The sequence below is a fragment of the Pygocentrus nattereri genome, chromosome 3, assembly GCF_015220715.1.
Source record: "Pygocentrus nattereri isolate fPygNat1 chromosome 3, fPygNat1.pri, whole genome shotgun sequence".
In the NCBI taxonomy this organism is placed as follows: domain Eukaryota; kingdom Metazoa; phylum Chordata; class Actinopteri; order Characiformes; family Serrasalmidae; genus Pygocentrus; species Pygocentrus nattereri.
In genome coordinates, this window is record NC_051213.1 from 26242512 (window position 1) to 26254632 (window position 12121).

The following is a 12121-nucleotide window of genomic DNA, read 5'->3' on the forward strand; positions in this document are numbered from 1 at the left end:
CCCGACATACAGTCGAACACAGAATATCAGACATTAACAGTACAATTGAGACACAGTTATACTCTGATCTTGAGAAATTAACTTTTGAACTCTTGAACCAAGTGAAGTTTTTCCTGGAAGAAAAACACAAAGTCTATCCTTAGCTTTCTGATACGCCAGTGGATTTTAGATCTGGCTTTTCTGGACATGCTGCACCACTTGGACAGACTGACCGTTGATCTCCAGGGGAAATTAAAGACCTACCTGATCTAGTGCAGTCAGTATCTGCGTTTGTTAACAAACTCAAGATGTTTAAAACTCATGTTAAAAAGGGAGACCTAACACATTTCCAGTCTGTGTCAAATGCATGTACCCAAGCAGCTTAGGTCCTAAAAGGGAGAACTGCACTCTTGAAAGTCTGCAACAGAACTTTGAGGACAGATTCCATGATCTACAGCTGAAAAGGCCACAAATTACATTCCTTGTTAACCCTTTTGCTGTTGATTCAGACTGTTTGAAAGCCCCATTGGTGACAGATGATGCTACATCTCAATGATTGAACTTTTTGAAGATGACAGACTCAGGTCTGCTCGGAGTGAGGGAACCCTGGAATTTTGGAAAAGCATGCCTGTGGAGAAGTATCCCAATGTACAACAAGCTGCACTGAAGCTCCTGTCAATGTTCGGCTCAACCTGTGTTTGTGAATCAGTATATTTCCATGAAACGTGAAATCAAAGCATCGCTCTGTTCTTACTGATACACATGTGAAAGAACTGCTTCGAGTAGCACCAACTGAATACAAGCCAGATTTTAAACGGATTGTGGAAAACAAAGAATGCCAGAAGTCCCACTAAACTCATCTACATGACAGGTAGGAAAATGGGTTTCAAAACTATAAATGTGTAAATATAGCCTGTGGCTCCTAGTAGTAATGAGCATTTTTTTCTGGCTCTTGGTGTCTGAAAGGTTGGCCACCCCTGCTCTAGACTGTCCTCTTCAGCTCATCCCACAGGTTTTCTAAAGGGTTTAGGTCAGGGGACTGGGGTGATCATGGCAGAACCATAATTCTGTGATCAGTGGACCATTTTTTGTATTGATTTTCAGGTGTTGAAATGGATGAATACTCTAATCACAAAATAGAATTTGTTAATGAACATTATACATTCATCCTCAGCAGTTTTCTCACTCATGATTGGGCAGTTGCTTCAAGCCTAGTAGACCTACATGAAAGTGTGTATGCAGCACTAAATGTTTAGCTAGTGTTTAATTTGATAGCAATCATGAATTGTAGAATGTATGTTTTTTATGTTTTTAGGGTTTCTGTTTTTTTTACTGCATTTCACTGGATTGCATGTGCAGTACATGAAAATAATAGATTCAACCCTTATTATGAACCATTTTTGGGACTCTGGGATCATGCAGCTTTGACTTCTAACATGTGCATCAAAATTAATAGGAAGACACCACTCAGACATCAAACCTTGAGCAGTACATCCCAGAAGTGCCGCAGCATTTTAAGAATAGGCATTGATTTTACTGTGTTTTATTGTGTCCTGCACATACTAGCAAAACTCAGTGAAATAAACTACGAAAAATGAAAAGGTCAAGCAAAAATGAAAATGAAAGCAAAAAAAGAAAACCAAATTAAAAACTAAAAAAACATTTTATGCTGCATGCGGGACTGCCTGGCTTAAAACGATGCCCAGTCGCAAATAAGAAAGTGGATATTAAACAGATTTACTGAACAAATAATATTTTTTATTGAAAAAATTACCAGATTTGACTATTTATCTCTTTGGAAATCTGTAGAACTTGTTCGCTGTACCGTTCATCAGTGCAAACTCTGTATGTATAAATGCCCAACACGCACACTGCCACATCGCTCATATCAATGCTCATACACACTATTGCTATTTCCCTCGGGATCAATAAAGTATCTATCTCTCTCTCTCTCTCTCTCTCTCTCTCTCTCTCTCTATCTATCTATCTATCTATCTATCTATCTATCCATCCATCCATCCATCCATCCATCCATCCATCCATCCATCCATCTATCTATCTATCAAGCAGAGGTGGTGTGTGTAAAACAGACTTTGTTGCTCCCTCTTGCATAAATAGAAAATGTCCTAGACATACAGAGTAGTGAAATGGTAAAACACCTGTGGTTTAGATAATAACAATACTGATATCTGTCAATCATTTTATTCTGATGTATCAATTGTACAAGTTTATCGCCCCAGCTCTAGGAATATTATCATTAACAATGTTCTAATCAGTGCTCTATTCAGTTCTTACTGTTCTGGCTCTGAGACTGAACGAGACTGACATTAGACTGAATTGGGTCGTCTAAAGGTTTTTTCTCAAAAAGCCGTTGCTCATGGCAATGAAAGTAGTTTCCATCTATAGTCAGAGTGGGAGTGTGTCTGGAGTTGGGAGCTTGTGGGTTTCTTGCCGTTTGAACTGATCGCGTTTCCTTCCAGGAAAGTCTCAGAGCTGTTCTTTTGCCAGCACAGAAACCGTGCAAAGTTGTGAAAAAGACTGTGAATGTGTTTCTAGATATAGCCTTGCTGCTGCTACTGTGGAAGGACAGTTGTGTAGTTGTTGGGCCTGCAGAGAGACTGTAGGTGTGCCTACAGTAAGTCTTTGGATTTGGCAAACTAGATGAACGATAACAGGATGTGACGCTTTTTCATGGAACATATGGACAACTCTGGCGCAGTGCACACAACACAAGCAAACAGACGCTACTGTATTTACTGTAATGTTCATCTGATGATTAACAGTAATTTGTTCAGATCTGTTCTGAGGCATAGTAACACTTAGCTGTTAAAGAGGCTAACCATGCAGATTTTGAGCTGGTCTAATATGGGGCATTCTGACATCTTTCATTTTCAGTTCAGTTCATTTTCTCTCTTCTCTAAAGATAGGCTGTTGAATATTCAGTTTTTTCCCTGCTCAAGTTCTATAAAAATGTCAAGGACATTCCTGCCAGCAGTTGACCAGGAATAACAACATTACAAAACAGGCACGTTATGCTAGTATTAATCATTATATACAATTTAAACACTGTTTTTAACCTTTCCATTAGGTTAGTGATGAAGAAAAGAAAGGGCTGTTGAAAGCTGCTGGCTCAAAAAGTGTTAAATAAGTAAGATGCCTCAGTGAAAGGATGAATTTGGTCACATATAGGTTACTGTAAATGGTCTTCTATAACTTATGTGCTATTGGGGTTAAAGTAAAGTGTAGGACTGAATGATGGAGGTAGCATATCTAATTGCAGATTTGCTGACCAAATTAGATAGTTTTATTATTAAATTATAGATTGTTATAGATTATTTAGAAAATAGAGATTTTTTTTGGCCACAAAGCCCAGCATGTCCACTTTTTCTGGCGTGAAGCTTGATTGATGAACATTATTATTTTGCTGATATGTACACAGCTCATGGGTGTTACTTCTGATTGGTTGAACTCATTGTTGATAATGTAGGCTGTAATAAAATTGCACTCTTAAATTGTGATTTCTATAAAAAAAAAAATCTTTTAGTCATAGTAAAGTGGTTGTTATGTTTATGCATAGGGAAAAGTTAAGTGGATGTAAATAGACATTTAGTTGAATGTAAGAAAGAAATCAGTGGCTCTTCAGAATTAACATAGAATTACAGAGTGATGCTGAGAATTACACACTATTAAAGAGGAATTCCATAATTTCTTTCATCGTTTCTGTTTAATAAAATGTTGGGAGGTAATTCAGTTTAATATGAAACTTAAGCAGAAACCTTTTCACATTTTCTTTATCATGGTGGTAATAGGAACCAGGGGTCGCAAAATATTGTAGTCAGTTCAACATAAAAAAAAGTACTTCATATGGTTACAAGCAGTTTAACTGTTTTTTTTTTCAACTGAAATAAATATTTAATTGAAACAGTGCAAAGCAAACCTTTAGTTTAGATAAACAAAAGCAATGTTTTACATTTATGCAAAACTTAAAAACTCTTCATGTCAACTTCTGCCCTCTGTCGCTTTTTACAGTGCACATGTGTCTTCTGAGTTTCTGTATGTGATGTAGATAATAGTAAAATAATGGTGAATTATATTCATAACCATTTCTGTGAAGGAGCTTTTAGAGGAATTGAACACTTTAGCCATCTGGTTCCTATCAGCAGCACTATGAAAAATTTTGTCTCAGTAGCTATCTCTAGATGCATTTCACATCACACCATTCTGAAGGACTTCTTAACCATTTTATCATGCAGAAATTTTTAAAAATTAGTAGAATCTCCCTTTCAGCACACCATGGAGGCATCTAATCATTTTAGGAAGAAACATGCTTTGTGTGTCTACGTGCATGCTTTTTGTGTTCCACTTCCATGTCTCCAATGTGTCTGTGTTTACATTTGTGTCTGTCGGCGTCTCATAAACCTGTGTGTATGTGTAAGTGAGAGTGGGTTCACACCTCAGGGCAGCTGATGCAGGCTTTGTGTGTGTCTTTAAGAGGCGGTGCTCTGCTGTGGTTGCTGGTATTTCCCAGTCAGGGCAGTGCTGGTGGACAGAGGGGGAGGCGGTGGGGGTGTGGCTGTTGCTACTGCTGGCTTTTGGAATGAAGTTTTAGAGCTAGAGGAGAGAGAGAGAGCACGCACTCGCTAGCTGGAGCAGCCACAGCACTGACCCAGACCTACACACACACAGGCACACATCCACCACAGTGGCAGGAGAAGAACGAGGACAGAGAGAAGTGGCTGACCGCCCGCACGAGAGCTCTGGCCATGGCCATGTACGAACCCATCTGCCTCCCACCCAACGCAGACGAGCAGGACTTCATTCAGGCGTACGAGAACGTCCGAGAGAAATACAAAGGTAAATAGGAAATGGAGGAGGTGTGGACAGGTGTGCATGAGTGTGTGTTTGTGTTGGGAGCACATGTGGTCAGTCTCAGTCTGCCTGGTGCCGAGTGCTGAAGTGACTGGCACACAGGAGCGTGTGTGTTAACTAGTGAATGTATATATATGTATATACAATGTTCCAACTGAAATCTCTTTTTAATGCATTTTCCCAGTTTGACAGCATGTGTGTGAGTGTGTGTGTGTGAGTATACGTGGTCTGTCTCATTCTGCCTGGTGCTGAGTGCTGTATTGATTGGCACACGTGTTAGCTGTCACTCTATCTCTGAATGTCTCAGTAGAGGTTGTAAAGATTCAAAGTGGATTTACATGAGTGCTTCTGTCTGATATGACAGCATGTCCACTCTCTGTTTTGTCACCAGCCTTGACCTAAATGATACTGCAGTGTTAATAAAGGCTGAGTGAGTGAGTGAGTGAGTGAGTGAGTGAGTGAGTGAGTGACTGAGTGACTGAGTGAGTGACTGAGTGAGTGGCTGGAAGAAATCTACAGCTTTATCTATAGTATATGGTTGATTACTACGTGCATTTCACCTGTACTCAGTATATTAAAGAAAACTTACAATCCCCTGCCTGTCAGTTTGTTTTGAGTCTCAGGATTTTCTCTTTTTTTCCAGGGACAAAGTTAATGTTCATAGATGTAATGTATAGATGTAAATAGAGATCAGGCTAAAAAAGAGAAATGCTGCTGAGCACTCGTGAGCCAAAGTGAATGAATTCACTGTTCCTCTAATCAATGTTTATGTCCTAAAGTTCATACAGACTTTAGAACAATCCAGTTGTAAATATGCACGGTTGTCGTACTCACTTTCATCACTGCACTCTTTCTTATGAAAATGAAAAAATCTTTGCCTTTTGTTGCTCTGAAGTTCAGTAGCTTCTTTAAAGAACAGAAACTATTAAATACATTTGCTCACAAAGGCTCTTAATATGTGCTCTGTGGAACTTTCATCTTCTTTCCTTGTCAGGTTCCTTGATAACCACTCACTGTACCTCAACATCTTTCTTCTTCGAACAAATCTGAACTGGCCCAGACTTCCATCTGCTTTGGTGATAACCTGTGTGCTCTATCATGACATGATAGAGCTGTCCTAGGTTCCTCAGTCATAGCTGAAAACCATGTGACTTCTAATCATCTTCTGCTAATTTAAAGCTTGATGTAGAATTAATACATTCACTTTATGCTACATGAATTCAACTGAACTGCAAATCTCTCTCCCTCTCTCTCTCTCTCTCTCTCTCTCTCTCTCTCGCTCTCACTCTCTTTCATCTGGCTTTACCTGTGTATCTCCTCCTCTGCTGCTCTGGGAGGGGTTCAGCAGCTGATGTTGGGGAAGACAGAGGCTTTCTCTATAAATATCGCCCCACTTTTGTTCTCGTTGGGCCGAGGGTTCTGCACTGAATCACTGCCTCTGTTGCTCTGCTCTGAACTGTGCGTGTCATAGTGTGTGTCTGTGTGTTGGGGTGGCTGATACTGGAGGGAAGTAAGCGAGAGTTTATGTTAGTAGCGTTCTTTTCTCTCTCTCTCTCCCTCTCCCTCTCTCCCTCTCTCTCTCTCTCTCTCTCTCTCTCTCACTCTCTTTCTCTCTCTGCGTCCTACTGCAGACACTACCTGATCTCCTTATTAAGGCACACCAGTTATGATCTAGCCATCTCTGGCAGTGCATCTCTCTTTCTATTTCTCTCTCCCTCATTCTTCATTCCTTTTCTATCAAGGCATCCTCCTTACTTGTGTTTTTCTTTTTCTTTTTGATCTGTTGATTCCTCATGCTCTCTTGCTGCCTCTTTTCTTTTAACATCACAGTAACCTTCTATTGTAGGTTTTCTTGGTGAGAGCCTCAGCTACTTACTTTAATGTAAATGTTTATAATAACTGTCATATCCAAATATGGCCATTCTTAACTTGTTTTGCATTCATTGCAGTTCTTATTATAGTATGATAGTGAATTATAGTGATTATATCATAGTGTATAGTGAGTAATTATAGTATCATTTTAAGCTCAAATATTCAGTACCTGTACATCTGTATTTCTGATGCCTCTCTCATTCTGCCTCGTCTCTCTTTTACCTCGTTATGAATTTCAACATGAACATACTGAAAATGTAGGCATTACTGTAGCCTTTTAAAATAATTGGCAGTTTAGCATATCTGATCTAAATCTGATTACTTTTACTATGTTCATTGTACTACAAGCCACAAGAAATACAAAAATCTGATGAGATTCATATCAGTCAAGACTAGATTGACACCCGCACGTTACCCATTCCCATATCTGTCTGGCATCATTTAGGTGTTAGTTAGTTTACAGGAATGGTCAGTCATTACATTACATTACATTACAGAGATGTAATCAGCCCCTCTGACTCAGGCGCAGAGCTACACCTGTTCTAGAGCATGACCTTTAACAGCTTGTAGGCTTTTTGTGGCTGTATGACTGTGAGAAGGACTATTCTACTTGTTGGAGCAGCATTACTGTTCAAGAATGACAGTACCAGTCCAGTTGAGAGCTCACATCTTATTGGCTTTCTTTAACTCAAATATCATTAGTAAATTATTGACAGACTGCAGACTTCTCTTTAGATACTGTAATTGTTTCTCGTGTGTGTGTGTGTGTGTGTGTGTGTGTGTGTGTGTGTGTTTTGCTGCCTGGCCACTCTTGGCTCTTGGTGTTTACACTCGAAGTGTAAACACTCCTTCCTGGCATGTAAATCATGCATTTGTATCTTTGTGATAAAAAGTCACTACCAGTACGTAGTGTGCTGTAATCGCTTTCGCCTCCACTTTGATGTGATTATAGCATCACACACACAGTGATTAACTATGTGCTGCTATGGTACACCCTGTCCACCCCAAAATCACTGGTACCATAGCAAGAGGTTGCTATGGTAGCACATTGTTGGGGGGTTTTGATTTTTTTACAGTAATAAAGTTAGATTTTTCCATGTTCCACATGGATGATGTCTTGTGGAGTGTGTGTATATATATATATATATATATATATTATACACACACACATGTTTTGCAGTGTTCTCACTCACAGTGTACTCAGTACTCATGCCAGTATAAATTGTGAAATTGGCTGATAACTTGGATAATCTCTCTCTCTCTCTCTCTCTCTCTCTCTCTCTCTCTCTCTCTCTCTCTGTTTCTTATCTGTGTATCTGATCAAGATAACATTTATTTTTTCACAGCTTTGGAAAATCTCAGCCTTTGCATTGTGTGGATGTGCTGTGGAATGACCCAATAGAAATATAAAATTAAAACATTAACATTGAAATAGATTTTATTTTGACAGGAACAAAATACTAAACTTCCTGTAATGCTCTATGTAGCAACAGGTCATGCAGGCGTCACTGGGCCACTAGAGATGGGGATTGCACGGTTCAGTATGCACACACCCTTTCCTCTCTCTCTCTCTTGTTATAGCCATGCTCTCTCTCTCTCCACCCCCCTGTCTCTCTCTGACAGTTTGTGCCATGCAGGCCTGTTTTTACACCCCTCAGAGCACAAAATACCCTATGCATATTTAGCCTCTGACTTGTTTGGCCTGCCAATTAAAGAGATGTTTTGGGATCTGGGGCAGACTTGATTGTCAGCTGTGGGGCAATTTAAATACTATGCCATTACTGAAAAGTAGACACGTTCATTTCGATGTGAGCCATACCAAGGATTATTATAATTAACAAAAACTATTACTAAACGACAGTATCTGTAATAAATATCAAATTGACAGTTTTCAACAACACAAAAATAAAATCAAAACCACTGCTTGTAATGTCCACTGCAAAATCAGTAAAACAAATACATCAGAAATCCTGAGGCAAAAACTTTGTTTTCACTTTTGCAGTTTATCTACTGTTGTTTTAATTACGTTTTTTCTGTCACATACCTGCTATCACAGCATTCATCATGATAATAAAAATGAAAAATGAAACCAAATCTAAATACCAACTAAATTAAAACTAATACTTTTTAGAAGTTAAATAAAACTAAAGCGTTTAAACGTTTAAACCAAATGAAAACTAAATGAAAATAAAAACTAATGAAAATTCGAACTAAAATAACCCAGACTGTACCGTACCTGTGTACCTGAATACCTGTGCTACATTTCTCTCTTGTCCCTCATCAAAAATGTAAGACTGGCACAAGAAATAGTGTATGCCATTGATCACAGAGTCAACATTTAGTGTCACAGGAAATAAATGACCACCATTAAACAAAAATAAATAAATACACCCCTAATTCCGAAGTTGTGGGATGCTGTGTAATATATAAATAAATGTAAATAAAATGAAAATGCAATCATTTGCAAATCTCACAGACCCATATTTCATGCACAATATCAGATGTTGAAAGTGAGACATTTTGCCATTTCATGAAAACCATTAACTCTTTTAGAAAATGATGGCAGCAACATGTCTCAGAAAAGTTGGGACAGGGCCGTGTCTACCATTGTGTAGCATGTTCTCTTCTTTGAACAACTGTCTGTGAACATCTGGGAAGTGAGGAGACCAGTTGCTACAGTTTTGGGAGAGGAGTGTTGTCCTGTTCTTGTCTGATGTAGGATTCTAGCCGCTCAACAGTCCTGGGTAATCTTTGATGGATTTTTCGTTTCATGATGCGCCAAAAGTTTTCTTTTGGTGTTCAGCACCAGAACTCTTCAAAATCTGTACATTTCTTTCAGAATTAATGGTGCCTTGACAGATGTGCAAGACATCTATGCCATGTGCACTTAAGCTCCCCCATACCATCGTGGATGCTGGCTTTTGAGCTGTGTGCTAATAATAAGCTGGGAGGACTTTTCTCTGGAGGACGCACTGTCCATTATTTCCAATTTTGATTCATCTGACCACAGGACACTTTTCCACTACGCCTCGGTCCATTTTAAATGTGTTTAGGCATAGAGAAGTTGGCGGCATTTCTGGATCCTCTTTATGGTTTCTTCTTTGCATGGAATAGCTTTTGCTTGTATTTGTGGATTGCACGGCAATCTGTGTTCACAGACAGTGATTTCTGGATGTGTTCCTGAGCCCATGCAGTGATTTTCAGTATAGAATCATGTCTGTTTTTAATGCACTGCTGCCTGAGGGCCTGAAGATCACGAGCATCCAATATTGATCGTTGGCCTTGTCAGGTGTATACGGGGATTTCTCCAGATTCTCTAAATCATTTGATGATATTATGTGCTGTAGATGGTGGGATGTCCAAAGTCACAATTTTACATTGAGTAACATTTTTTTGAAATTATTCCACAATTTTGAGATGCAGTTTTTTGTAGTTTGGTGAACCTCTGCCTACCTTTGCTTCTGAGAGACTCTGCCTCTCTAAAATGCTCTTTTTATACCCAGTCATGTGACTGAGTTGCAAATTGCTCCTCCAGCTGTTTTTTATTAGTACCACTTATTTTCCTGCTGTTTTGTTGCCCTGCCCCAACTTTTTTGAGATGTATTGCTACCATCAAGTTCTAAATGAGTTTATAAAATGTCTTACTTTCAGCATCTGATATGTGTTCTATGTTCTATTGTGAATAAAATATAGGTCTATGGGATTTGCAAATCTTTGCATTCTGTTTTTGTTTACATTCTTTTACACTTTACACAATGTCCCAAATTTTTGAAATTTGGGTTGTAAATAAATAAAGCTTTCTAGCCCGAAAACTGTACAACTACCCTCATTTATAATCTAGCCAAACATTATACAAAAAACAAGGGATTAAAGAGTGTAAATATAAATGTATGATATTAAAAGTATATCAATGAAAATAAATAAAATAAGAAAGAACATAAGACCAAATAAGATTAACAAAACAATCAAATAAAACTAATTGGCATAATTACTAAATTAAAACACTCACAGGCTGTGCGGAGGTGGTTAGAGATGAAAAGTTTAAAATGATCAATTGACACCAGCAAGTGGAGTTCTAGAGATTCCTGTAATAAATTCCAGCTTGCTGGTGCACTCCAGCTAAAAGCTGCATTTTTCCAGTATATGCTCTCTACACCTGAAGGGTGATCCAGTCACTTAAACAAGTTTGATAAGAGAGCACTGATATGATGTAAGTTGGCATGTGGCTGGTAAGCACTCTGACGGTGTGTTTCATGCTGCACTGCCGGAGACGACCAACTGCTTTTTGATACAGTGTGCAGTGATGAGTATTTGAGGGTGTCTCTGGTGATGAATGTCAAAGCAGAGTGAAAGATTGAGTCTGAGAGCTTGAAGCTATTGGCAGGTGAAAGTGTGTATATTAAATCACTGTAATCAATTATTGATAAGAGTGTACATTCAATAGTCCTTTTTGTAGTGAGCACTGGCAAACGTTTTGTTTACATTTAGGAAACCAAGCATTAATTTGCTAAGTAGTTTACTGATATAATATTTGAATGTAAATTTCTCTTCCGGACAAGATGCTTGTATTCAATGAAGATTATGAATCCCTTCAGCGTAGTAAAAAAATTTGTGAAGAACCAGCAGAACATTATAAAATAGGATCATCTGCATATAAGTGTACTTTGCAGTCTGAGATGGAGGTGGAAATATCATTGATGTATGTATTGAATAAGACCGGACCTAGAATTTAACTATGTGGAACACCTTAAGCAACTGACAGTAGATCAGATTTGTGGTGTCTCAGGGTCGCACGTTGGTCCCTATCAGAAGGGTAACTCTGGGCCCAACATTTAGTTTTATCATCAAAGCTAATATTAAAAATAGGGAATGATCAACTGTGTGCTCCAAAGCTTTGGAGAGACCAATAAAAAGGGCAGCATAATGTTTTTTTCTGTCAATGGCAGTAAAAAGGTTACTTACAGCAGGTTTGACAGCAGATATAGGGCTGTGCTTTTGTCTAAAATCTGGTTGATCGCTACACACACAAGAGTTTGCATAAAGGTATGACTTGATTTGATCTTTTAGTAGAGCTTCTAAGATTGTGGTTAGAGATAGACTTTTGAGAAACTATTGGAACTATTGAGATCTGATGCCTAGAGCTGGGCAGTATGACTGAAAAATGTATCACAATGAAATGTTTAATTTCAGTTCATATTGATATTTATTGCTAATTTTAATGATTAATAAAAACAAGGGACATGATGGGATGTTTATGAAGCAGGGCTCGATTTTCTTATTGTTGCTGGTGACATGCCTATCATGGACATATCGTGAAATATCGTGTTATTTCCCAGGACATGAGCTGTTTTCCAGATACTGGGAATTCTGCAAGTTAAAATAGAACTATTGAAAATGTGAG

The 12121-nt window shown here is 38.5% G+C and overlaps 1 protein-coding gene across 5 annotated transcripts in view; it reads left to right on the forward strand.

The window, feature by feature from the left end:
* The window catches only part of plecb (plectin b), a 157909-nt gene that overhangs the window by 17618 nt on the left and 128170 nt on the right, over positions 1-12121 (forward strand). For 2 of the 5 annotated variants that reach the window (XM_037536875.1, XM_037536877.1), the window contains exon 1: positions 4619-4833. The exons of the other annotated variants lie outside the window; for them this stretch is intronic. In XM_037536875.1, coding sequence (XP_037392772.1) covers positions 4743-4833 — 91 coding nt within the window. In that variant the 5' untranslated portion in view covers positions 4619-4742. Of the gene's footprint in view, positions 1-4618; positions 4834-12121 lie in introns of those variants that run through there. 5 annotated transcript variants of the gene reach the window in all.